Here is a 24,523-nt window from a genome sequence, read left to right as displayed (position 1 = left end):
TACAATGCTCAAATCATATCTCCACGTACTATGAGGTTGGAATAGTTGGCCAGTTTCAAGTGATGGCAGGGCTTCGACCCAATGTGATGGGAAATTCGTCTTCTTTTACAACCAGCCATAATGAGCTTGGTGGATGGTGATGCTTTACACCTACGCGTCGCCCAAGCACCGCGTTGAGTAGGCGTGGTATTTCCTCCTTCGGCGGGAACTTCTCCTCAGCTTTGTCACAACCAAACAAAATAGCAAAGATTAGGCCATCGACAAGAATGGAAGAATCCTAGTCGCTACGAAAGCAAAGCTATCAATTGGATTTGCTGTGTACACAGAGGGCTATACCACAAAGCGACAGCGCCATACCAATCCACGTGTCTGTCAGGCGGTCAGAGAAGCGGGCCAAAAGGGGGGCGGGCTCATCATACCTTTACTGATAACTTTCTTCTCAACCCACCATTCACCCAACACGGTGAACAGAAACGCAAGGGTATTTACGATCGGGACAGTCAAACTCAGCTCTGTATTGCAGGTCAATTAGTTATCGTTCGTTGAAAGCACCCAGCACACGCAAGGCGGATCGAACATACCAGCTTGCCCTATCAGCAAGAAGAACCAGACACTGCCGGTCAGATTGATCAGAAGCGGAACGGCATATCGGGGGGTTCCTTAAAAGGTCGAGGATTGCGAAGACGCCACCGTATAGCTTGCTCTTCAGCCCACTCGACTTGATATCTTCCCTTTCAAGGATGGGGTGAGGAGGTGGATTGTGGTCCCTGGCAGCTCGGCGGATGAACGGGGTGGTAAAGCCCCAGGCGACGCCAACCATCAGAAACCCTAGAACATAATTGAATGCCGGAGGCTGCGGATCCGCATCCGAAGAAGGGGAAGACATGGTGGCCATGCAAGTTAACTTGGCTTACGCGTATGAAATGTGTTGGTAAGTATTGGATCGTCTGCCCTGTTGGCGGTCGAGGGCCGTTGGAGCTGTCGGTTTCAGTCTGTAGGTTAACAGTTCATCGGATGGGGTGTGGCTGGTATCGTGGCAGTGACGCTAACAATGCGGCTCAACCAGCATCCCACGTATTCTGGTACGGATACCTTTCCTAGCTTCTTCGGCGCACTACCCGAGTGCAACTTCACCAAGCAGATCAATTGATTTGGTACCACAACAAAGGGGTATGCGTAACCATGGTCACCGCCATAATCAGCGGATCTTGTCTGGAAATTGTCCCCATACTCTCCTTACTGTTGCGTGAGGATGTGGAACCACCGATGGATCAGTCCACAACGGTCTGCTACAAGCTGTCGAACCCGTCACCAATCATCGTACCTCGTAGTCAGCCAATAGCAACGGGCTGGTATTAAACGGTTGTTCATGGGACGCCAAAGGGCTTGGAACCCCTTGGAAGTTTTACTGTGTTTGCTGCCGTTCAACATGCGCCAGACCCAAGTCCTATAGCCCGGTGAGGTTCCTAGCCGGTCATGACGTCTTGGATGATTCATCACAGCAACCAACACATCCCTATGGCAACAAAAGCAAATATTGATATACTCGAAAAACCATACCAATGCATAGGAACGTACGATAGAAAGGATACCGTTGGATTGCTGACACTGTACGGCATCTGATGTTCTGCCCAACGGGTGTCAACCCCCTTGATGCGGGATCTGAGATGGATCAGATCGGATAGATCTCCTGATCCACATTCCCGGCCATATGGTCTGACAGGTCAACACTCGATGGGAAACTGGACTACTGCTGCTACATTATGTTCGAACGAAAGACCAATCTGCGTACTTGCTCCCTCGCATTTCCGGACGATATTCTCCGAACACGGGTATTTTGTTGGCGCCCTCCCAGAGCCCAGGTCCATCGGGGCCTGGCCGCGTACGCAGGTATCAACATCACTCACCGTCTCTTGGACCTGCAGGCGTATGGCGGACATCGCTTTTCACTGGTTCGGTATTAGAATAAGGAAGGTTCTAGGTATACCTACACTGGTACTGGCTGTGTGACCTCTCAGAACGGACTTCATGTCCTTTCATGGCGGTCAGCATGTCATAGCCTATTGTTCGAGGAACCCTGTTTCGCCGCGCCTAGGTGCCTAAGCCTTCCTCCCTGTAGTATAATTGCCATGGTAAACATGGGCATTTGTGCCACGTGATCGTCATTGACTTTGGACGGCGATTACTAACGACAAGGCGCGGCTGAACTAAGACGCCTAAGCTCGAAGCGAGACGTCTTCTGCAGAAGTAATGGGCCTTTCCCCAGGCATCTCCGTTTCTTTTGAAGCTTCTCATTCGCTGCTAAATGCGTCAGCACGACCGCGGATGTCCAGAGGCCCTATTCCGGCCAAGTGGTGCCTGGACTAGCAGTCGCTCGAGTGTAGCATAGATGCTGGGCTGTTGGTAGTGTAGAGATGCTTCGAGCACAGTGCTGGGCATTGACATCTACATACCCAGCGTCGGCCGTGTCACGGTCAACTTCGCTGGTCGTCGTTGCTTCCTTTGTCGGCATATCCGTATATCAAGCCGTCTCTCTGTTTGCAACCTCGAGCAAACAGAATCCACAGCCTAGAGGACGTCATGACTTGATGGAGCCAAGACCTGGGGACGTAGCTGGATGAACGCAATTACGATAGAGAAGGCGGTTCGACTAGCCTGGGAGCGCCAACAAGGTCATGAGATCATTGATCTCTAGCAATCGGAATTCACAATGGGAATCACGAATACTGAAGGGGAAAAGCAAACAAGGGTAAGATGCTTTCGTGCTTGGTCCAACCGTAGTAGCCTGACGGTATGGCGTTGGTGGCCAGGTCTACACACTGAGATAAGCTCTAAAGACAATAACATCACTTAACCCATTTTCTGGTCGATTGTGCTAGCGTGTCTTCAGCGTCGCTATCAACAGAAGATATCTATAAAGACCTGCCAGCTTCCTACCTACAACTATTCCTGGCCTCCTCATCCCTACAACACAATCCCAGTAACTACCAAACATCAATATCATCATCACCATCTTCTCTAACCAACCCTATCTTACCAATCATCAACATGCCTACTGATGCTCAAGTCGCCGGCGGCCACAAGGCTACCATCAACAACCCCAATGCTTCCAAGGAGGCCAAGGAGAACTCCAAGCAGGTTCTCGAGAACGAGTTCATCGGCGGTGATGGTCAGCCAACATTGTTACTTCTCTCAATAGTCTGATTGTTGATGCTGACTCAACACAACAGTACCCAAAGCCGATGATAACAAGGAGAAGAACCCCGGCAATGTCATTGGTGGCCTGAAGGCCACTACCAAGAATCCCAATGTCTCCGATGAGGCAAAGGAGAGTGCCAAGGTATGCCGCTACAGCCCCCTTGGACTTCCTATCGCTTGCTAATCCGATGTCAAATCTAGGAACGCCTCGAGCAGATGCAGCAGTAAATCGGTCGAGACTTGGGTACTGTCTATGGAAAGTTGTTTTTCACGCTTTCGAATATGTGGTACATGATTGTACTCGTCTAGTTGGTGCTTTACCCATTGTGACGGAATTGTCTCAATTGCAATATTCATAACCTTGTTTTGAATCATTTAATTTCTCTGCGCATGTTATGATCCCTCAAATCGTGATATTGTCAAGCCGGGTCGTGAAAATGTAGAATCTTACCCTTGGAGTGGGAATTATTTGTGTTCCGAACTATGGTTGTTTGTCATAAATTGCCATAAAATGTGTGCAGTTATAATAACTTACTCTGTAGGCCAGTCTGCTAATATGCCATATCTCTAAGGTGAGGTTGATGTCTGGGGTATACCGGCTCGTTGACGGTATGACGAACTCATAAATCCGCCGCGTCGGTAGCTTGCGTCCCCATCATCACATGTCGTTGGAAACAATGGTGAATCCACCCTTCAGCCTCAAGAGCTTAGATGGGGTCCGATGGAAGGAAGGTTCGATGTAAGGAAGGTACGAGTATGTCCGAAAGCCCTGCATACATGTCACATAGTTTACGATGTAGATGCGATGCCGATACGATGCTGCTGGCGGTACATCACGATGAAATCTCGAAGCGGACCCTTGTTGGGGGTTGTGTGGGGGGGGTAAAAAAGCCGGCGAAAGGCACGACAGACGTCATAGGTCTGTTGCGGAGGCCTCTGAAGACCAGGAGCAGGTAAATAAATCAGGGGTTTGGGGATGGGATCAATATATCGTCGGGCCTATGTGGCATTAGTAGGAAGCAAAAATTGCAAGGAATTGCGGGTTGACCGGCAATCGTGAGGCATCAACGGGACGGGGCCAGCTTGCTGTCCGGGCAGGGCTTATTTAGATTTGAGATAAAATGGAAACCCGATCTTCAAGGTGGAGATGGCACTTGTAAGGCTGATTTTGCAAGGCGCTCTCAGGCGTTCAGATCAATGGAGCCCAGGAGGAGCCAGTCGAAAACTTCTGACCTTGGTACGTCATTTCCATCCTCGTGCGGCGCCATTGTCCCTTTGCGCCTCATGGGCAACGCGTTGATTGAGATTGAGATGCGCGCGGTCGGAACATTGAACGTATGTTACCCAACCAGTGCTGTTTGCTCTGCTGCGGCTCAATGCCTGTGGACCGCAAACAGACAGGGCGTGTCATGTTTGAAACACCCGACCGTAGGTATCTGCAAAGCGCGAATGAGTAGGTAGGTACATTGATACAAACGTACGTGCAAGTGCGGACAAGCGTGTAGCACTGTAGCTCCCTAACCTTAGGCATTTGTTAGTGACCTAGGCCGGCAGTCAGAAATTGATGCCTCTGTGGATTTGGCAAATCGGCGCCCAACATGGTCTTCTGGCTGCCACGAGCCCTAGGAGCCCCAATACTCTCGGGGTCTATTGTGCTTTTTTTTCTCCCATTCCACTTCCAGGCACACCCATCCGTCCCATCCCGCACTGACTTGGCCGGTAACCAAGGACGGAGGACACAAGCTGAAAACGCTAGTGAGGGGTCGATGGCTGGACATTGGCCGTGGCTGCTGGCCCCCCACTGAATTGAGTAACCGGGGCAGTTTGGGGTGAAGCCGTGATCCCTGTCTTAGCGCCGCAGTGTCTGCAGTGAGCCCCCAATAGTGGCATTGCCTACACCAGCCTCCAGTTTCCACGCTTGGTTTTCCCATGCAACACTGCAACGCAACACTTTCCCAGCCACCGGCTCGTATGACCAGCCTGCCAATGGTATTTGACTGGGAATCAGCTCGATGTGTGACTTCGATATTACCGCACCCCGACCTGGCCTGCAAGTCATTGTCGTTTCCTTCATTTCACTCTCTTCCCTTCGTTCTGCCCCTGCAGGACACACTCTTTGGCCATTTTATTTTATTTTGACGATTCCACTGCATGGTTACTTCGCTGTACTCTCATGCTTCCCTTCTCCAGATTGAATCTCTCTACCTACAATCTACAATAAAACCAATACCCTTCTTCACCCGAGGCCATCCGCTCGTTCGTTATCGCGCCCGCTTATCGACCATTCACACGACTCAGCCCAGGTACCCGCGTTCTGCGCAGCTCAGCAACCTTAGTGGCTCTCACGTAAATAGTCTGCGACGCAAAGTCAACAAACCAATTGGATCTGCCCGCTAAGCACAGCCCTCAATCGCCTACTTTGTGGCCGCGCCCGCCTACACGACAGGCATTACATACCACTACTATACTTGCATTCCAGTCTTGTATTCGACAGCCATCACCACCACGTCGCACCCGGATTCCGGGCGCAATTTCGTTGGAGGACCAAAAGGTCTCGAGCCTTCTCGATTTCTCCGATCCAATTTTTCGGATGAGAGATTGAGAAGAGATTCAAGATGTCCACCAAACTCGCCAAGACAAACCCGCTCAACGGGATGCACACAGCGGGCATCTTCTCGGACATGAGCGTCGACGGCCCGCCAATCGGCACCCTGGTGGTCATTGTGGACCGCGCAAAGAACCTACCCAACAGAAAGACGATTGGAAAGCAGGATCCGTACTGCGCTGCTCGACTTGGCAAGGAAGCCAAGAAGACCACAACCGACATTCGTGGTGGGCAGACGCCCAAATGGTGAGTCGAGTCCGCGAGATTGGTGGTCTGACGCATACAGATGCGAACAGCTTTGTCTGACTTATCCGTTTACTTGCAGGGACCAGGAGCTACGCTTCAATGTTCACGATTCGCCAGATTACTATCAACTCAAGCTTTCCGTCTTCAACGACGACAAGAGGACCGACTTGATTGGCGAAACATGGATTGATTTACGCGATATTGTTCTACCGGGGGGCGGGCAGAATGATCAATGGCAGAACTTGAACTGCAAGGGCAAATATGCCGGTGAGATCAGGATCGAGGTCACCTTCTACGACAGCAGACCCAAACCCGAGAAGCCAGCAGCGAAAGCAAAACCGATTGCCGCCACACCCGAGCAGGAAGTGGCCCCGGCATCATCAGGACCTTCAGGACCGCGAACGGCAGTCAAGCGGAGGCCGCTGCCCAATAATCCGGGCACCGAATCCGCAGCGGCGCCCAAGGCAATCCCAGATCATGTACAGACGCCGCCTAGGCCACAACCAAACCCCCTGGAACCTCATTTATTCCGAAGCAATCCCCGCTGCAGGCCCTTGAATACAATACACCACCCCCACTACCCCGGGCCAGCCATTCGGACCATTACTCCCCTGGTTCAGATCAAGGATACGGAGCCTCGCCCAGTCACCGGCCATCACCACAGGGCTATCGCCCGCTAGAGAGTGTTGAAAAGGCAGTGCCCTACGAGGACAACCGTCGCCACCAATCGGACCCTTACCCTCAAGCATTTGAGCCAGAACCACGTGCTGTAGTTCCCCAGAGCCAGCACACATATGATCCCGTCGTACCGCCAGTCCACCACCAGCCACAGCGACAGCCTGTTCAAGAAGATGAACGACCTCCGCCGCCGCCGGTCCATCGCGTAAGGAACAACAGCGGGAGTTCAGAGATGGTACACCGTAGCAGCTTTGACATGCAACAGCAGAAGGCCGCGCTGGCCATGACAATGAGGCACGACGTGCTACGCAGCGAGGCGCATCGCCACTCACTGCCTGCTCAAACATCCAGCTACCCTGGGCGACCTACCTATCGCCCCTTCGAATCTGCCCCAGACGTGCCCAAAGAGGTCTATGCCGAACCAGCACAAGTATCACCACCCAGGCATAACTCATATGACCCTGCGTACGACCCACACCCTCGGTCCTTGCAACCGACAGTTGAGGATGTACCGGAGTCCTGGACACCGCCCAATGCGAGGTCGAGACACAATTCACAACTGGAGCAGTATGGTGACGTGAGCTACAACCAAGTGTCGAGCCCAGCGCCTCTGAATTTGGGTGGGCGGGCAAGTTTAGCTTCTGAGCAGTATCACAGTCCTTCTCCCGGGCAGGCGCTCACTCAGCACCCAAGCACTCCACCAGGACTGGTGAATGACCAGTATCAGAGCACGTCGCCAGGGCAGCTGCACGAGCAACACCCAAACAATGATTATGCTATTTCTTCATCACCGCTTGTTTCAAGAGATAGTCGAGGCCCAGGTGGTCAGTCCTATTCGAGCTCATATGGGGCTGACCCATATACTGGCCAAGATTCATACGCAAGTCATGGCGAGATGGAACTCACACGGTACCAGGGTCCCGGCTCAACCTACGCTTTGCCACCGGTACCAGCAACGCTGGTTCCCGGGTTTGATCCCCTCTCGTCCCGGGACATGACCACTCGACCTCAGGAAGAACGGACCCAAGAGCGCCGTTATACTCAAACTCAGCCCTTGCCAATCTCCACCCCCACTCGAGGCCGGCAACACAGCGAGCCTCCTCACAATTTTGGAATGCAAGCATCGCCGGCCGGTTATGGCTCGAGTCATTCAATGGCATATAGCGGTTCTCCTGGCGCCTATTCTGGTGCAGCCACAGCCCTTCCAGCTCTTCCAGCCCCGCCAGCCCCATCCCCATCGGCGAATTACCGGGCACACTCGCCCAACCCATCCACAAGCTACCGGGCACACTCTCCCAACCCATCAGCGAGTTATCGTGCCCATTCTCCCAACCCATCCGTGAACTACCGTGCTCACTCTCCGAACCCAAATACAAACCATACCATCAGGCGGAAGTCTGTTAGTCCCGCGCCTCCGCAGGAACATCGCCGACTTTCTGGCGTCCCATTCGGTCCAGATTCGTATGAAGAGTTGAATCCATCAGTGAATCCGGCCAACGACCCGAAGTCCAACGAATACACAAATGCGTATGGCAAAATTGTTACTCCCGATGGCCGCGAGGTCGATCCTTCAGACCACCTGCCCATGGACACCTGGGCGCCAGAGCCTGAGCCGAAGCAGCCGAAGAAGGATTCAGAACCGTCACGCCCGACCCCTGGCGGTGCCCAGCCAATGCCACCGTCTGGACGCCGGGCGTTGCGCGTGACAGTGAGGCCAAACTCTATGGCCATGGTTCCATCGGGCTATCATCAATCCATGGACGTACAGCCCTCGCCTCCGTCCAGCACTGGCCGGAATCGCTTGCAGAAGAAGGCGTACCGAGTTTCCGCAGCACCTGCGCCTGTCTCAGCAAGCAGCCCTCTTGGCCCGGCGAGTTCGTATCAGCGCAACAGCACACCGCCACGAGCACTCATGCGTGCAAGTACATTTGACTACGAGAACCACTCGCCGTCATTCGATGCATCTACTGCAATGGTGCATCGGAGCACTTTCCAAAACGCAGTACCGCCGATCCCTGCGAAAGTTCCCATAATGAGCGGCGGTTTGGGGCCAGCTGGAGGCATGGGACACAGCGGCACGGGCGTTCACGATGACTTTGCACTTATGGAGGAGATGAGTCGCATCGACATTGGAACTGGACGAGCAAGGAGACATGAGCGTTATTAGCGTACAATACAATAACGGTCTCTACTCTTCGATACGATTTACAAGAAGAAGAATATATGATGAGGCCATGGCAACAACCGGAATGGGTATGAATGGGGAAAATCGGCTCTGATAGGAGCAAGATGCTTGTACGATATAAAGTTATAAATTCTGCTGGGCAGCCGGCAGTGGTAGGGGCCTCATATGAACACGATGGGCCTCATAAACACATGTTGATGTCAAGGGGGGGAAAGGATGCCATTGGGGGGCAGTTGGACTTATTAGTGCGCTTTCATATAGGAGTACAGAGGGACTGGATTAGCACTCGGTATAATTGGGGAGACTGAACAAGTACACTCGAAAACTGGTTAGAGATACCCGAATAAACGCTGTTCGCACCCCTTTCAATGCAATGTTGTTTACCGACGGCTTATGGCGACCTCTTGATGATGACCTTTGAATAACCACAAGTAGGGTTTTTGTTCATATCTATATAATTCTGCTTGAAAAGATACTGAGTAGAGAGATGCATTGAAGCCATTGTGCGGTTAGACATGTAGTGTTGGTCCTCCCAGGTACTTGCATCAGTATGGGTGCAGTTGATGGTGATGGCAGTGAACATGCTGGATCATATTCTAGGAGGCAGGACTAAGCACCTTCAATTCTCATTAGCTGGTACCTGATACCTCCTCCTACCCAACCTGGCATTTAAGGTAGGAGCCTGCCTCGGTACCTACGCTTCGGTACCTACCTAAGTTCCGGGAACCGCGGGACCGGAACTGCGTTTTTCCGGTTGGTCCCTGCACCTTGCAGCCTTAGGTAGCTACCTAACCGAGCTTGAGCTGCAAGTGACCGAACCCGAGAAAGTGACCAACCAACTCTGGTCGGTCACCAGAAAAGTGCAAGCTTTCCATTTCAAACACCGTCCACCATCACCATCATCATCATCGCCAGACCGATTTCTTGTTGACTCTCTCCATCCGCACATCACAAAGGCGCATCGCCTTTTCCCATCCTTCATACCACTTTCCATTGTTTGCGACACCATCGTGTTCTTTTCTTCTCTGGTTTTTTAGGTGGATTCTGCCGATACCATGTCTCGAGGTGGCACCACCCTCTACGTGACTGGCTTCAGCCACGGCACTCGCGCCCGCGACCTCGCCTACGAATTCGAACGGTATGTCAACTACAAGTATCAATCGGTGACTCGATCGACCGTCGTTTCTGGCTACGATGCTCGATGCATGCCTGCCTCCCACACCCAACCACCTCCTTGTCTGCCATCCTCGCCCTCAATCGAGCTTCTCGTTCGCGTCCATGATCGGGTCCTCGAGCCGTCTCCTTAGCTTCGCTCCACCCATCCTACCGTTTCCATGTCCATCTAAAACCAGCATCTCCTTCGATCGAGCGGTCGGACGGGCAGTTCTACCTGCATCGCGCGAGTCGCCCGCCAGCTGTGCGGGATCACGATACTCTTCACGCACCTGATGCGGCGAATTCAATAAAAGGAAAATTGGGAAGTTTGTTTCTGTAACGTACGTACTGACTTGACTCCCCCTTCTAGCTATGGTCGCCTGGTCCGCTGCGACATTCCTGCGCCTCGTTCTGCGAGCAGCAGACTGTAAGTCCTTGCCTTGCTGCTGCATAAACTAATGTGCGCTGCTAACTTTCCCTCCAGGTTTGCGTTTGTCGAGTATGAGGACCGACGTGATGCTGATGATGCCTACCATGAGATGCACAACAAGCGCATTGGACGTGACGATCTTCTGAAGATTGAGGTATGTCCTGAACCAAGATGGCCATGTATTGTTTACCTAGGCTGACATGCCTTGCAGTGGGCTCGCACCCCTCCTTCTGCTTCGTGGCGCTTCGACTCTGGTCGCGACCGTGATGGCCGCGGTGACCGCGACTCGCGTCGCAGCGCTCGCTCTCCCCGCCGAGGCCGCTCTCCCTCCCCTCGCCGTAGCACCCGCGACTACTCGCCTAAAAAGAGGACCGCCGCGACCGTGATTACGACCGTAGTGACCGGGACAGAGACTATGACAGAGATCGACGTGACACGCGCGACCGTTCCAGAAGCCCCGATCCTCGGTAATATACCCTCCTCGGCATTTGTATGATCGTCGCTATAAGAATGCTTTGCTAACAGTTGGACCATAGTGACCGTGACCGAGACAGCAAGGATGATCGCGATGACAGAGACAGACGCGAGAACGGAACTAATGGCGAAGACAGAAAAGGTGATTCTCCGAAGCTGTTATTTTCGAGGCGCTCATGCTAACAATCTCACTCAGTCCTGGACAGCCCGCCGCCTCCCCAAGACGACTTGGATGTCGCTGAGTAGGCTCATCCGACGACCTTTCCTGTTGAGGATTTGGACGTAGCTGGGTAGTGATAAGTATGACACCGGAGCGCACCACCAGAGACCTTCCGGCGACATTGTGGACGGGCAGGCTCTTTTCTTTGTCAGCATTTGGGATCTCCTGGTCTTCTTGTTTTGTTTGCTTCATGGGGTTTCACTCATCTTCTAGTCTCGACCGCTCGACGATCTCCATCCGCCTTACACGATAGAGCAATCGGCAATCGACAGATGTCATGAAAGCATATCGCAGCGACCGCTGCCTCTGAAACCCCGTCGATCGGCGTTATGCAATCGGAATCGTTCTCTAGCAACTGGTAGAAAATTCCATTTCTGTAATTGTACTAGAAAATCCACTGGCAACCATGAAGCATGGCCGTTGTGTGCCGTTGATCATGACTATGACAATGGATAACAGAAGCAAGCCTTGGCTGCTTAGCAAAGACCCTGTTCCCCATACAATATCCGGAATGTGCCCTGAATTTGATGGTTGTGATATCATCGCCTTGTTTATTAAATGTTTACGCTTTCTTGTGCTAACGACTGGCTTGCTGTATGATCGACGCAGTACATTTGCGTGTCACTCCCTCGCCAATAGTAGACAACGGCCTACCCAGGCAATACTCGCGTTCCTCCTGGAAAGCAAGGCCTGCCGTGGAGAGCACCGCCTGTTTTCCACACGAACACGGCATGGCTACTACGAAATGCAAGGAGGGAAACTAGGCCATGCCAGCCGAGGGGAACTTTCGAAGTCAACGATATTCGACAACCTGGCGTAAGGGATATCTAGTAGGGATCGCCGGCGGGGCCCGCCTAACAGTTCCGAAGTGGACTCATGATCGGAGGATTGACGCCACCCTACCTCAGGTATGTACGTATGACAGGTCGGAGTCGGGGACAGGCTGGCAAGCCCGGGGTGGTGAGCGCTGGACCTCACGATGAAGAATCTGATATCTTGACTCCGGGAGCACCCGGTCCTCGGCTATTGAAAGAAACGGTCGAGAGAGGGGAAGCTGGGTCTCTGAAGAGGACTGTTAGCAAATTCATCTGTGGGGGGAGGTCACGACATGCGTAATGGGATTCCCCTTAGCCTTGACGTTGTTACATAACATATTGATTAGCTTGCTTAGCTGAAGCGCGGCCACCGCGTCAGATGGACTGACTAAACTGTCACTTGAAATGTTACACCTAGGATAGGATGTAGATACATATCTAAGGTAGGCAGGTGTCTTGTCAAGTTGGTCTTTTCAGCTAGTTGAAGTGAGTGTTCAGATATGATGCATGTAAGAGTTTATGCACGAGGAACCCTCTAAAGCTGACCAGATACACCCGCCCCCGTTTGGGCATTGGACTGTCGGGACTGTCGTTCGCTTGCGTTGCCAATCAGATTGCATCGACGACGCTTGACGGATCTGGATCTGCAGACGCCAAAAGTAGAAAGTCGATGCGCAGTCGGACCTGATGTCAGCGGCCGCAGCCGATGAGCTGTGTTGTTCGTTCAGGTGGCATCTTTGTTTTTTTTTCTTCTTCGTTTTCTTGTTCTGTCCAACCTGCGCGCCCTACCTGTGTAAATACATACATCAATAGCAGCTGCTACGGAGTAATCTGCGCAGGTAAACGGATACCATTCGCTAAAAGGAACGTCAACTCTTTGTCGCCGTTGCGGAAAAAGGACATTTGATCGAATCTTGGCGGAGGCTCAGGCGACAGGCAGAACAGCCCCGAAATCCCCACAAGGCACGGTCGCTTGACGCCTGATTTGACAGCTGGACAGCCAGAGACAGTCACCCAAAGACCAAGAGCCAAAGAGCTAAGCCGGGGCCAGGGGACGACGACTCATACCGCGCGCGCCACTGGGGAAGTGGAAGTGGAAGTGGAAGTGGAAGGGGCATCTTTTTTTAAGGTTAGTGACCATTACTACATGTTACCGACTAAGGTCATGGCCTCGACTCTGGACGCGCCCCCTGTTTCTCTTCTATCCAATGCGTCTTGTGATTCTCCAGGTTACCTACATACATGCACCTACATAGCATAGACGGACAGGCTGTATTCTTCGTCGTCTGTTCCATTTTCCCTCACCCTTTTCCTCTGTGCGCCGTTGCAAGCCCACCTCTTTTCCCGCAGCAGGACCCGGCCGACGCTCGTTTCAACTCCGTGTTCTGACATTCTGTTTCCGGCATAGTCTTATCCTACCCTAGGTTTCGTCCCGAGAAGCTGGTCGCTTTTGATACGGCCTTCGGCAGAACAAGACCCGCTGCTGAACTGCTGCGATCAAAAGTTTCCACCGACCGGCGCAGATCTACCGACTCGTTATGCGCTGGTGTCCGGTTCCTTTCTCTCAATAGACGCTCGATGATGTTGCTGGAATCGCGAAACATATTCCAATGCCCAGTTTGACGACCAAGAGCCCATTCCCTCGACCGCCAAACCCATCCATACAAACACGCCTCGGCACCTCTTCTAAGCGCCTATTTTAATGCTCCCTACGCCAGCTACGAGGCGATTCACTCGATCAGCCGCCTCCATACGACATTACCGGTAGTAATTACGTATCCCTGCCCATCGCCGACTGCTTCCACTTCCAGGGAGCCCCCCCCAAATACAAACAAAAATGACAACTGTACGTGCTCCGGCGCTTGCTGGGAGGAGGCAAGGAGCTCCCGGGAGGGATGACGAGTGTGATATGCTGATATTTGAGCTTCCCAGACGTCAGATGAAGCCATCAAGGCTGCAAAGGCGGCGGCCAACCAATCCCAGCTCCGCGATGCCATCTCACAGCCCGTGGTCGCTGCCTTTTGCGCCGGCGGTGTTGCAGGCGCCGTCTCACGAACCGTCGTCTCCCCCTCGAGCGGTTGAAGATCCTCCTGCAGGTACAAAGTGCCGGCCACAATGAATACAAGCTCGGCGTGGGCAAGGGCCTGGCAAAGATGTGGAAGGAAGAGGGCTGGAGAGGTTTCATGGCCGGCAACGGCACCAATTGCATTCGCATTGTTCCCTACTCGGCCGTACAATTCGGCAGCTACAATCTGTACAAGCGAGTACGTCTGGCCAGGCATCATGCGCCTCCCTATCGATTCCATTCTGATCGTCTACCTACTGACCCGGCCTTTGGCAGACCTTTTCGAGCAATATCCCGGAGCATCCCTGAGCCCATTTCAACGCTTAATATGTGGTGGCATAGCAGGTGTTACTTCGGTCTTCCTCACATATCCCCTGGATATTGTCCGTACTCGGTTATCCATCCAGTCGGCATCATTTGCCGCCCTCGGCGACAGACCGAAACAGTTGCCGGGCATGTGGCCAACAATGATCGCCATGTACAAGCAGGAGGGCGGAGTTGCAGCTCTTTACCGAGGCATCATACCTACAGTAACGGGCGTTGCGCCCTACGTAAGTACCTGCCGCAGCTCTGGCCTACGTCCACATTCAGACACTAATCCGCTCAGGTGGGATTGAACTTTATGACCTACGAGTTTGTCCGGAAATACCTTACTCCTGAAGGCGACCAGAATCCCAGCGCGGTGCGAAAACTTCTTGCCGGCGCTATTTCCGGAGCAGTGGCGCAGACTTGCACTTACCCCTTGTGAGTTTCCCCGGGACTCTTCTCTCGTGTGGATGCATGCTGACAGGCGATATCAGTGATGTGTTACGGCGCAGGTTCCAGATTAATACCATGTCGGGCATGGGCTACCAGTACAAATCGATAAGTGACGCCATTCGAGTCATCGTAGCACAAGAAGGTTGGCGAGGTCTATACAAGGGCCTCGTCCCCAACTTGCTTAAGGTCGCGCCGAGCATGGCGGCCAACTGGCTCAGCTTCGAGATGACTCGCGATTTCTTGGTGGGTCTGAAAGGCGAGCCCGTGGTATTATAGAGAGGAGAATGGGAATCTCCCAACCTTTTCGGTTGGATACCATTCAGGATCCCTCCCACCTGTAATCATTATCCATCATATTAGACCAGCTACATCGTCGGGCATTAGCCCTTTCCCGCTAATCGGCACGGATAAACGTCAAGAGGCCGACCACCAAAAGGCCCAAGGCATGAGGCTTTGATTGTATTGCCTTGAGGATCATTAGGACGATTAGATAGAAGCATAGAACAGAGTACACCAGAGAGGGCGCCGTTGCACTTAGGGATAGGTGGTAGCTGCACTTGACAGCTTACCGGCGGTTGTTGTTCCAGTTGTGGGTTCGGACAACTTGTGGAAATGTATATAAGACGGCGCGTATAGGCAATTGATACAGTGGGATTATACATAATATTTCTTCTTCTTTGCCATCTCGGAATGAACCGCGCCTAAAGAGACCGACTACAGACTCCGTGAGGCACCTGTTACCTGTGAGCTGTATGCTACCTGAGGAAGACCCGATATGCATGTGAAATCAATCAATACTTGAGATGGATTATGGGGCCCGTCCTTGGCCAACTCCACCAAAAATCGGAGCAAAGCTGGCCACACGATGCTCCCAGCCGGCCGCCAGCTGGTGTCAAGCAGTTCCCCGAATGTAGCATCAAAAAGAAGTGCACTTGAACAATTTACCCTAACTGCCAATTTTGACCGCCCACCCACAGTGGCTCCCCTCCAAGCAGTCTACCACAATTCCCAAACTTTTCGCGGGCTAGTCACTGCATCTGGAAGTTCCTCTTACGCCCAGTCATTTTCCCGACGACAACCTCAACCCATTGACTTACTTTCGATTTCTCGCCAATCGTAAAAAGTCAACCGGCAAAATGGGTACGTTTACAATTCGGAGTCTTCGTGTGCAAGTGGAGGCGAGCGAAGTGATCGCGATGCAATGATCATTGCCGTCGCTTTTGCTTCGCGCGTTTTCTGCGACCAAGGACATCTCTCTCCCGCCTTGCGGTTGATGGGATTTCAGTGGAGGGCAGGGAAGGAACATCTGCTTTCGGCATGGCTACCGCCTCGACTGCTCTTCTTGCTTCTCGCCTCTACGTCCGCGGGCACCTCTCGTCCTTGAGTGGACGATGAAGGTCCTTAAGAGCATGCTTGAACAAAAGCTAACGAAGGCTTTGATAATTAAGGTATCGATCTCGACCGCCACCACGTGCGCAGCACTCACCGCAAGGCACCCAAGAGCGACAATGTCTACCTCAAGCTCCTCGTGAAGCTCTACCGCTTCCTGGCTCGTAAGTTCCGAAACCTTTTTCCATGTTTATATCAATTGGGCAACCGGATGACAGAGGCTAATAATGTGTGACCCCAGGCCGTACCGAGTCTTCCTTCAACAAGGTCATCCTCCGCCGCCTCTTCATGTCGCGCATCAACCGTCCCCCGGTCTCGATCTCGCGCATTGTTGGCCAGTCCAAGGGCCAGGAGGGCAAGACCGTCGTTGTTGTCGGCACCATCACCGATGACAACCGTCTGCTCGAGGTCCCCAAGCTGAGCATCGCTGCTCTGCGCTTCACCGCCACTGCTCGCGCTCGTGTCCTGGCCGCCGGTGGTGAGACCCTCACCCTGGACCAGCTGGCTCTGCGTGCCCCTACCGGCAGCAACACCCTGCTGCTCCGCGGACCCAAGAACTCCCGTGAGGCCGTCAAGCACTTCGGCATGGGCCCCCACAAGCACAAGGTACGCTGGAATACAAGACAATACCCAAGAAATGATACTAACAACATAAAAAGAAACCCTACACTCAGTCCAAGGGCCGCAAGTTCGAGAAGGCCCGTGGTCGTCGCCGATCTCGCGGTTTCAAGGTCTAAGCCATTGGATATGGTTTGGGCTAGGTTTGGTCATGTGTCACGTCTCTTCCGATATACCACGCGCAACGCTTGTAACTGGAAGGGGTTTCTGCTTTTTCATGAATGGTTTCGGCATGGTCTGGCGTGGAATGGTACCCAAAATGATTTTCATGGAATGAGAACGCAATTACCCAACCTACGAGTTCGACTCACTTGATGCCGTGAACACGAGTGAGCCAATATAGTAAATCTGCCGCGAGAATTTTTGATCAAATACCCGAATATCATCGTGACATGGCCATGGTATCTTCATTTACCAGCGTAAATCTGCCTCTGTGTAACATCTCCCAGTTACCAGCTAAATGGCTAAGTTCCTACTTGGGACATCATTTCACAGCAGTCTCAATCTCCCCTACCCCGTCCTGCGATGGATTCTATTGTACTTAATAAATGCGCCCGTCCTACCGTTGGTGAAGCGGTGGTTGATGGTTCTTGATTGGGCATGTAGCCTGATTCCGTAGTCCGAAACATATCGTGTGTCCCTCTAATGTCAAAGATACCGGCTTGGGCTAGCCTTGCTAAAGTTTACTTACGTTGTGAGGGCTTCAGATATGAGACACGAATCGGTACAATGAAGAGATACGTTCGCATACAGTCGGCTCTGATACGAACGATTCGTCCATCTGGGGCATGGGCCTGGGATACACGAGTTTTGGGGAATGTATTTACAACGCTAAGACCACGCTCAAAGGTCCAAAATGCATCTCTCAAGTAGAGGGTGTCTATTAGTCCGTTGTCTTTCCTTCGACCAAGATGCACTATACATCTTTGGAGGCGTCCTGATCAGGACTGATAACCACTGTTTCCGTCATTGGTGCTGCCGGCTTCTTTCCCTCCAGCCGCTCTCCGTCCGGCTCATCTTCCGCCCTGGTACTTTGACGTGCGCCATCACAATCGACCAATAGCCCACCAGCATCGGTGAAGCGCACGTCCTTGAGATTGTTCTCGAAGGGGGCAGGATTATCCCCGAAGGGGCGTTCCAGGGCCGCAGCAGCAGCAGCAGCGACGGCGGCCGATTCGTTGCCCGAGTCCGGGGGCCTGTGGTGTGACGACCGGGCACCGCTGGTGGTGCTTGTGCCGCCCGAGAAGCCCAGGGAGAAGGCTTCTTTGGCGCCGGCCAGCCGCGAGGTCATGCGGACCTGTGACGTGTGAATGGCGGCTATACCTAGCCTCTTCCGGGAAGCTTTAGCGATCTTGGCGATCAGGTCGGCCATGTTCATCTCGATCATTAGCTTGATCAGGTAGCATATGGGATGGAACTGGACGAAGCTTTATGGTAGCGTTCAACTGCATTTTAGCAAGACTGCGCAACGACCACAGCCCCAAAAGGGATGGGTGGGAATGAATAGTTTCGCTGGAAAATCTTGACTTACACGAAGCCCTTGGAAATGAGCCCGATGAGGATAACCTAGTTTCACTCATTAGTCGGGAGGGTTCGAAGCCAAGTGGCGCATGTAACACGAGTCGGTCTGGAGACACACATCGAGGGATATGGAAACAAACACCATGGCGAGATTGATCCAATACAGCAATTTGTATTTCAAGAGGCCGTTCTCGATCAAGTTGGCCCGGACCAGATGGATGAAGTATAGGTTGAGGCTGAGGTCGAGGGCGGCGAAGATGGTCTTCTCCAACCGGTCCCATATGGCGTCGGCGTAGACCCACGTGGCGTTCACGCCGAGCTGGGACGGGATGAAGATGAAGAAGCCGCTGAGGTTGATGACGCCGAGCAGCGCGACGACGCTCCACTTGAGACGGCGGGCTCGCCGGGGGTCGTACATAAGCAGGCTGACCCGGTTGACCAGGATGCCCATGATGCATTGTATCTGTAGAATTGTCATGTGTTAGTCAGTACTCAGATAGGTATGTTGACCATAGCCATGAGGAACCCGGCAACAAACGAGGCAACAAACTCAACAAGGGGAAACACTGTAGATAGGAGAAGGCCAGGACGAACTTGAAATACCCAGAGGAGCACAATGGCAAAGTAGAAGGGCAGTCTGCATACCCCCGAGTAAGTAACCAAGTTGTTAGTAAATGGCAGCCGAGTATATTGGCTCAGATATAGTGTGCTCACCTGCCAGGAATAACACCGGTGATGTGCAAATAAGTAATAATGGCCATGGCCCCGTCGGCCGTCCACTCGAGCCACAGCATGATGATATAGGGGCAACGGTCGAGGTTCTTGGAGCGCGACCAGACGCCGCGCGTCTGCTTGATGCCCTGGAAGAAGGTGAAGGCAGCGGCTGCTACCGTGAAGCCGAGAAAGAAGGTGGCCAAGCCCGGGTCGGTCCCGAGAACGGACAATGGGCCGCCGAAGGCCCTTGATGGATCATCGTTGCGCAACACGGGAGACGAAGAGGAAGAAGAGTCCATGGTTTCCGCCTCTTGGCGAACCGGAACCATTCACGCTAATGGCAGGATGTCTGACGAGCCAAAACGGCAGCGACACAAGGCAAAGAGAGGTATCATCAGTCGAGAGGCAGTGTTTCTTCCCTCTGATTCCTGTCCTTCCCCATCTCAGGGGGAAGAGCGAGAAGAACAGAAACAAAAGCCTTGGCGAGATACGCCATGGTATTGGCGACTGCCAACTTGGGACGAATGGACAAATCGCGAACATTTCCGTCGTAAATGCTGCGACAAAGTTTCCTGAATCAGGCAGCTTCGAATCATCAAAGTTTGTTTCGACAGTAGAGCCTCAGTAATCCATCGTGAAGCACAGGAAGGAAAGAGGTGCTGTTCCAATGCTGGAACTGGGAGGGTATGTCTGGTCTACATCCGATGTATCTGTACTTCGTATGTGAGGAGGGTCAGAGCCTCAGAGGCAGGGTGTTGTTGCTTTTGTTAACCTACCCGAGGATGCGATTGCTGATTGGCCAAAAGTGGCAGAAACCCCACTTAAGAACGGCAGCTTGTCACCAACACTGACGACATGATCCCAAGGCCAGCTACTCGACGACGACGCCATTCCTCTCGGGCAGTTTCCCGTCCTCCACGAAGCATAACAGCCACTCAAGCAAGTCATTTATCCCAATTCCGGCCAAGACGGTTCCCATAATGTGCGGGCGTTACTCCCTTGGGCTGGTACGAGGTCATGCATTTGTTGGTTTGTTACGTCACTGAGAGCTAACGATATCTTTAGAGACCTGCCCAGGTCCGCCAGATGCTGCAGCATGACAACATGCCAGCGGACGCTGCCCCTGAGGACGAAGGAGATGATGCACCCCGTCAATCCTACAATTTCGCTCCTGGATACCATGGCATCGTCTACCGAGCAGACACCCCGGACTGGGGCGCCGGTCCACATCGGCACGCCAAGAAGGCCGGGGACGACACCGAGGCAGCCGACGAGGCCGCTGTCCAGGTTTCCTCATCGTCTCCAAGTGGTGGTGACGGCGCCGGCTCCGATGTCCACTACAAGCTTCAGAGCATGAAGTGGGGGCTCGTTCCCTTTTGGACCAAGAAAAGCCCGGATTACGGAAGCATGATGAAGACGATCAACTGCCGGGATGATTCGCTCGCCCAGAGTGGCGGTTTGTGGAACACCATGAAGGCCCGGAAGCGTTGCATTGTCGTTGCCCAAGGCTTCTACGAGTGGCTGAAGAAGGACGGCGGCCGAGAGAAGATCCCCCACTTCGTCAAGAGGAAGGATGGGGCTCTGATGTGTTTTGCGGGCTTATGGGACTGCGTGCAATACGAGGGTGAGTATATCCATACATTTGTCGGAAACCGTTGTGACTCCATGATTGACTGAGTTATGCTACAGATGATGAGAAGAAACACTACACATACACCATCATCACGACGGACTCTAACAAACAGCTGAAGTTTCTGCATGACCGGATGCCCGTCATACTGAACAATGGATCGGAGGAGCTGCGGACTTGGCTGGACCCCAAGCGTTACGAGTGGTCCAAAGACTTGCAGTCGCTCTTGAAGCCGTTCGATGGGGAATTGGAAGTCTACCCCGTCAGCAAGGACGTCGGAAAGGTGGGCAACAATTCTCCCACCTTCCTCATCCCCATAGCCAGCAAGGAAAACAAGTCGAACATAGCCAATTTCTTCGGCAAAGGCGCCTCGAGTGCGAAGACAAAAACCGGGACCTCGCCGCCGCCGCAGAAGCAGCCCGAAGTGAAGATCAAGAAGGAGGCCGGGTTTGTCGAGGAGGGTTCAAAAGATGATGTCACCGACGCCGGCAACGACAGCAAAGCGAAGGGCGAAGAGGGAGAACACACCGAAGACAAGAATGTCGGACCAGTCACCGGGGTCAAGCGCGAAGCGGACGAAGAAGTTTCGCCGGGGGAGCCTCCGAAGAAAGCTGCTAAGCCCACAGCAAAGGCCGAGCTATCTACCTCGCCCCAGAAGAAAGGGGGAGTTGGGACTAGGTCGAAGATCAGCGCTACGAGCAATGGCACAAAAACCCCTGAGAAATCGAAGCAAAAAAGGTACTCGAAAGATCACACAGTTCTTCGGCAATAGCTCTTGAGAGCATATAAGAAACCTCTTTCCACGAGGGAAGGCAGCCACAGAGTCCCAAGTCATGATGAATGATGGTTTCAGACCCTGAAACAATCTCGCTGTCTCATATGGCCCCCCTCGCGTGCGGCTCGGGGCAGTTGGAGCACGGCCGACTGCTACTTTTCCATAGAACTTGGACAAGAGTATCCCAGGGAAACCGACGATCACGGTTAAGACATCATTCGCGCCGGAATGCTGTTCACATGTAACGTCAAATTCGAATCACTGTTGGCGCCGGGAACTATGCAGCCAGCTGGTTGGGAAAAGGGCATACCTTTCTTTATCCAGTGATACGTTGGAGCGAGCAGGACGGCGAACACCCCTTTTTACATATCACAGGGGAGTCGCATCTAGCGGCGACCACGCACGTTGGTTCGCAGCTCTAAAAGTGAGAATCAAGTTGGTTCATTCGTATCCAGTCCGTCCCCTTCTCGATAGGCCGATCTTCTCCACAGAGCCAACAACTATGTGTTGCACAAGTGTCCCATCCCGGCCCGCTTGCCCGATACTTCGTTACTTGCTCACCCCATGCGGGTTGTCCAGTGCATGCATACGATGCATAATGGGAGCCTGCTACTGCATTAGCGCATCCTGTCATGCACGAACTGGGTAGATCATCAATGACTTCGATATATTAGGTAGTCATTGTACCAACCTGCAGTTACTTGTGTCTTTCATTGATCTTGGTATTTTTCTCTCCTTCCAACGTCGCCCTACATTACGATACGGTGCTCATGTTTGTCTGATCTACGCAATGCATGGTACGTATAGATACCCTGGCATATATAATATAGTGCTATAATTGATATACCTATTATTCCAGATAAATTGTTATATACACGAAGAAAAAGGGCACGCAGTGCTGTACTGGCGGGCAAGGAGGACCAGAGTCTTGGGTATAGCTGAGGCCCCTTGAGGCTAATAAGCCTTCCTACTTGCCCGCTAGGTCCGTCCCGCTCTAAGCCTTCTTGATGCAGGACTTGAGAAGGGCGGTGTCGGTCCAGCTGTTGCCGTTCTTGGTGGGAGACAGGGCCAGCTCGTAGCTGCCGTCGAAGCTACCGGCGCTCCAGCCAACGTAGCCGAGGAAGACGTCGGCGTTCTTGTTGACGAACGCGATCTGCTCGCAGAGGTACTTCTGGCACGAAGCGGTGTTGCCGCCGCCCGTCTCCGTGTTGAGGGCCTGGCGCTTGTTGGTGCGGAGCCAGTCGGCCAGGGGCGCGAAGGCCGAGTCGATGTTGTTGGTCATGCACTCGGTGTGGGTGCCGCTGTTGTCCGAGTCGAGGTACTTGTGCACGTCGAAGACGAGGCCGGTCGTAGAACCGTCGGGGTTCTTGACGTTCATGAGCGCCGGCCCGCTGTTCTTGGGAAAGGTCGCCGCGTTGGTGAAGTCGGTGCCGGGCAGCAGAATCGTCTGCTTGGCGCCGGCATTGCGGATCGCGGTCACGGCGGCCTGGGCCGACGCCGCCCACTTGGTCATGTCCAGATCATGCGGCTCGTTCATCAGGCCGAAGATGAGCCTGGGCTCGGGGGCGTACTTGAGGGCCAGCTGGGTCCAGAGATTGGCGAACTGCTCGTTCGACGGGCCGCCTTGGCCGACGATTTTGCCATCCCAGCGGGCATCTACGGCTCATCAGTCAGCATTTGTTCATTAAGGGGTGTTCTTCCTCCCCATTCCACAGCATTGTCTGCGTATATCTTACAGTTGTGAATCTGGCAAGACAGGTTAGCATCATTAACTCTACGCCGAGGATGGATTTAACAGTGGAGGATTTATGCGACATACATCAATAATGCATGTAGCACCAGTCTGCAAGCAACCCTGGACCAGCGCGTCATACTTTCCGAAGTTGGTATCATCGAGGTTCGCGCCAAGCTTGTTGTTGAGCAGGTATTGCCAGCCTACGGGGAGGCGGAAGAGGTTCATTTGGTCATCTTTGACGAAATGGTTCATCTGGCCAACTCCGTCGGGGCCGTTAAGGGTGGCCAGCGGCGGCAATGCCTGGCTGAGATCACAAGATCCCTGGATCGTGTCAGTCAATCTGCATGGAAGCGGTAGCATTTTTTGGGTATGATTTTGCTTACCGAAGTACTGCATCCGAAGTCAAAGCCCGCAATGTTTACTCCGACTGTGAACTGTTAGTACATGTTATGCATGGTCGGCATCGGAGGTGTTTGGAAGCATACTTACAGAATTGGGTACCGGCCCGCTTCTCCACCGGACCAGCAGCGGCAGCGCCGGCAAGAGCCAATGCGGCAACGAAAGGAGTGTGCATCTTGAAAAGAAAGTAATGTAGTTGGTAAATACCCGAGGAGTTGTATGTAAGAAGTGCGTCGCTTGCAGGCTTGAGACAAAAAGCCAAAGTGATGCCAAGGGGGCGGCTCCTAGGCGAGTTATATACTTGACATTGTCGGCTGTTTCCTTGACTTGCGTCGTTCGCCAACGAGCCTCATCCGCCGAGGCCCATGAGCCGTTGACGGGGGAATTAGTATTAGCGGGCCCATAGTCACTATGCTCGTGACGAGATGCGGTTTCAGGATGCGGCTATGGCTGCACTCGGCAAGGGCTCCATTGTCATGATGGGGAGGGGGGCTACGGAGAGCGGAAGGAGATTTGAAGGGACATGGCGCACGGCACATAACACCACTCGCGCTGCCTATTCCGCCAGGGCTGGATTCCTCTTGCAGTTAGTTGCTTGCATAATTCCTCCGATGCGACGCGGGTCCCAGCGTCTCCGCCTGCCGCCTGCCCAACGGAAAGCGTATATAATAATTGCGACAATCAGAGGTGAGTGGAACAGCGGAAGGAGGGTCGAGAAGAGTGTTGATCAGCAGATGAAAGTGGGCTACTGCTGTTAGCGGTTTAGCGATCGGGGGCTTGCATGGCTCGTTGCAGATAAATCAATCTCAGTATCTGGAAAATGAGAACAAAGCCATCTGCAGCCCGGATTACTCGCTACCCTCTGCGCGCCCTTCGCAGCGAGGAACGAAACAAGCTCGGCTAAGCTTTCAG

At 53.1% G+C, this 24,523-nt stretch overlaps 10 protein-coding genes across 10 annotated transcripts; 6 read left to right on the top strand and 4 right to left on the bottom strand.

Moving 5' to 3' along the window:
* Positions 1-301: 301 nt before the first annotated feature.
* Positions 302-886, bottom strand: PG986_008033 (uncharacterized protein; the record flags this gene model as incomplete). Its single annotated transcript, XM_066844255.1, has 3 exons — positions 302-369; positions 420-512; positions 553-886. The coding sequence occupies 3 exons, from the start codon at positions 884-886 to the stop codon at positions 302-304; spliced, it is 495 nt and encodes a 164-aa protein (XP_066700367.1).
* Positions 887-3,048: 2,162 nt separating this feature from the next.
* Positions 3,049-3,426, top strand: PG986_008032 (putative conidiation protein 6 (con-6); the record flags this gene model as incomplete). Its single annotated transcript, XM_066844254.1, has 3 exons — positions 3,049-3,169; positions 3,231-3,340; positions 3,400-3,426. 3 exons carry the CDS (start codon positions 3,049-3,051, stop codon positions 3,424-3,426), a joined length of 258 nt encoding a protein of 85 aa, XP_066700366.1.
* A 2,387-nt stretch (positions 3,427-5,813) lies between these two features.
* PG986_008031 (uncharacterized protein) lies at positions 5,814-8,894 on the top strand (the record flags this gene model as incomplete). Its single annotated transcript, XM_066844253.1, has 3 exons — positions 5,814-6,049; positions 6,129-6,528; positions 6,600-8,894. 3 exons carry the CDS (start codon positions 5,814-5,816, stop codon positions 8,892-8,894), a joined length of 2,931 nt encoding a protein of 976 aa, XP_066700365.1.
* A 1,073-nt stretch (positions 8,895-9,967) lies between these two features.
* On the top strand, positions 9,968-11,217 carry PG986_008030 (uncharacterized protein; the record flags this gene model as incomplete). Its single annotated transcript, XM_066844252.1, has 6 exons — positions 9,968-10,050; positions 10,438-10,494; positions 10,552-10,651; positions 10,709-10,927; positions 11,023-11,113; positions 11,168-11,217. 6 exons carry the CDS (start codon positions 9,968-9,970, stop codon positions 11,215-11,217), a joined length of 600 nt encoding a protein of 199 aa, XP_066700364.1.
* A 2,626-nt stretch (positions 11,218-13,843) lies between these two features.
* PG986_008029 (uncharacterized protein) lies at positions 13,844-15,106 on the top strand (the record flags this gene model as incomplete). Its single annotated transcript, XM_066844251.1, is given in 6 exon segments — positions 13,844-13,852; positions 13,939-14,067; positions 14,082-14,237; positions 14,272-14,622; positions 14,679-14,815; positions 14,872-15,106. 6 exon segments carry the CDS (start codon positions 13,844-13,846, stop codon positions 15,104-15,106), a joined length of 1,017 nt encoding a protein of 338 aa, XP_066700363.1.
* An 860-nt stretch (positions 15,107-15,966) lies between these two features.
* PG986_008028 (60S ribosomal protein eL18) lies at positions 15,967-16,956 on the top strand (the record flags this gene model as incomplete). The annotated part of the gene is made up of 4 exons (XM_066844250.1): positions 15,967-15,970; positions 16,279-16,383; positions 16,461-16,825; positions 16,879-16,956. 4 exons carry the CDS (start codon positions 15,967-15,969, stop codon positions 16,954-16,956), a joined length of 552 nt encoding a protein of 183 aa, XP_066700362.1.
* Positions 16,957-17,753: 797 nt separating this feature from the next.
* Positions 17,754-18,215, bottom strand: PG986_008027 (uncharacterized protein; the record flags this gene model as incomplete). The annotated part of the gene is made up of 1 exon (XM_066844249.1): positions 17,754-18,215. One exon carries the CDS (start codon positions 18,213-18,215, stop codon positions 17,754-17,756), a length of 462 nt encoding a protein of 153 aa, XP_066700361.1.
* Positions 18,216-18,416: 201 nt separating this feature from the next.
* Positions 18,417-19,371, bottom strand: PG986_008026 (uncharacterized protein; the record flags this gene model as incomplete). The annotated part of the gene is made up of 2 exons (XM_066844248.1): positions 18,417-18,821; positions 19,087-19,371. The coding sequence occupies 2 exons, from the start codon at positions 19,369-19,371 to the stop codon at positions 18,417-18,419; spliced, it is 690 nt and encodes a 229-aa protein (XP_066700360.1).
* A 681-nt stretch (positions 19,372-20,052) lies between these two features.
* PG986_008025 (uncharacterized protein) lies at positions 20,053-21,474 on the top strand (the record flags this gene model as incomplete). Its single annotated transcript, XM_066844247.1, has 3 exons — positions 20,053-20,079; positions 20,138-20,696; positions 20,762-21,474. 3 exons carry the CDS (start codon positions 20,053-20,055, stop codon positions 21,472-21,474), a joined length of 1,299 nt encoding a protein of 432 aa, XP_066700359.1.
* A 997-nt stretch (positions 21,475-22,471) lies between these two features.
* Positions 22,472-23,786, bottom strand: PG986_008024 (Endoglucanase EG-II; the record flags this gene model as incomplete). Its single annotated transcript, XM_066844246.1, has 5 exons — positions 22,472-23,133; positions 23,214-23,223; positions 23,297-23,533; positions 23,596-23,639; positions 23,702-23,786. The coding sequence occupies 5 exons, from the start codon at positions 23,784-23,786 to the stop codon at positions 22,472-22,474; spliced, it is 1,038 nt and encodes a 345-aa protein (XP_066700358.1).
* Positions 23,787-24,523: the final 737 nt, after the last annotated feature.

This window comes from Apiospora aurea (genome assembly GCF_038362705.1).
Source record: "Apiospora aurea strain CBS 24483 chromosome Unknown utg000005l_segment0_segment0, whole genome shotgun sequence".
NCBI classification, from domain to species: domain Eukaryota; kingdom Fungi; phylum Ascomycota; class Sordariomycetes; order Amphisphaeriales; family Apiosporaceae; genus Apiospora; species Apiospora aurea.
The sequence above is the reverse complement of the archived record's forward strand: the minus strand, read 5'-3'. Positions and strand labels throughout refer to the sequence as shown.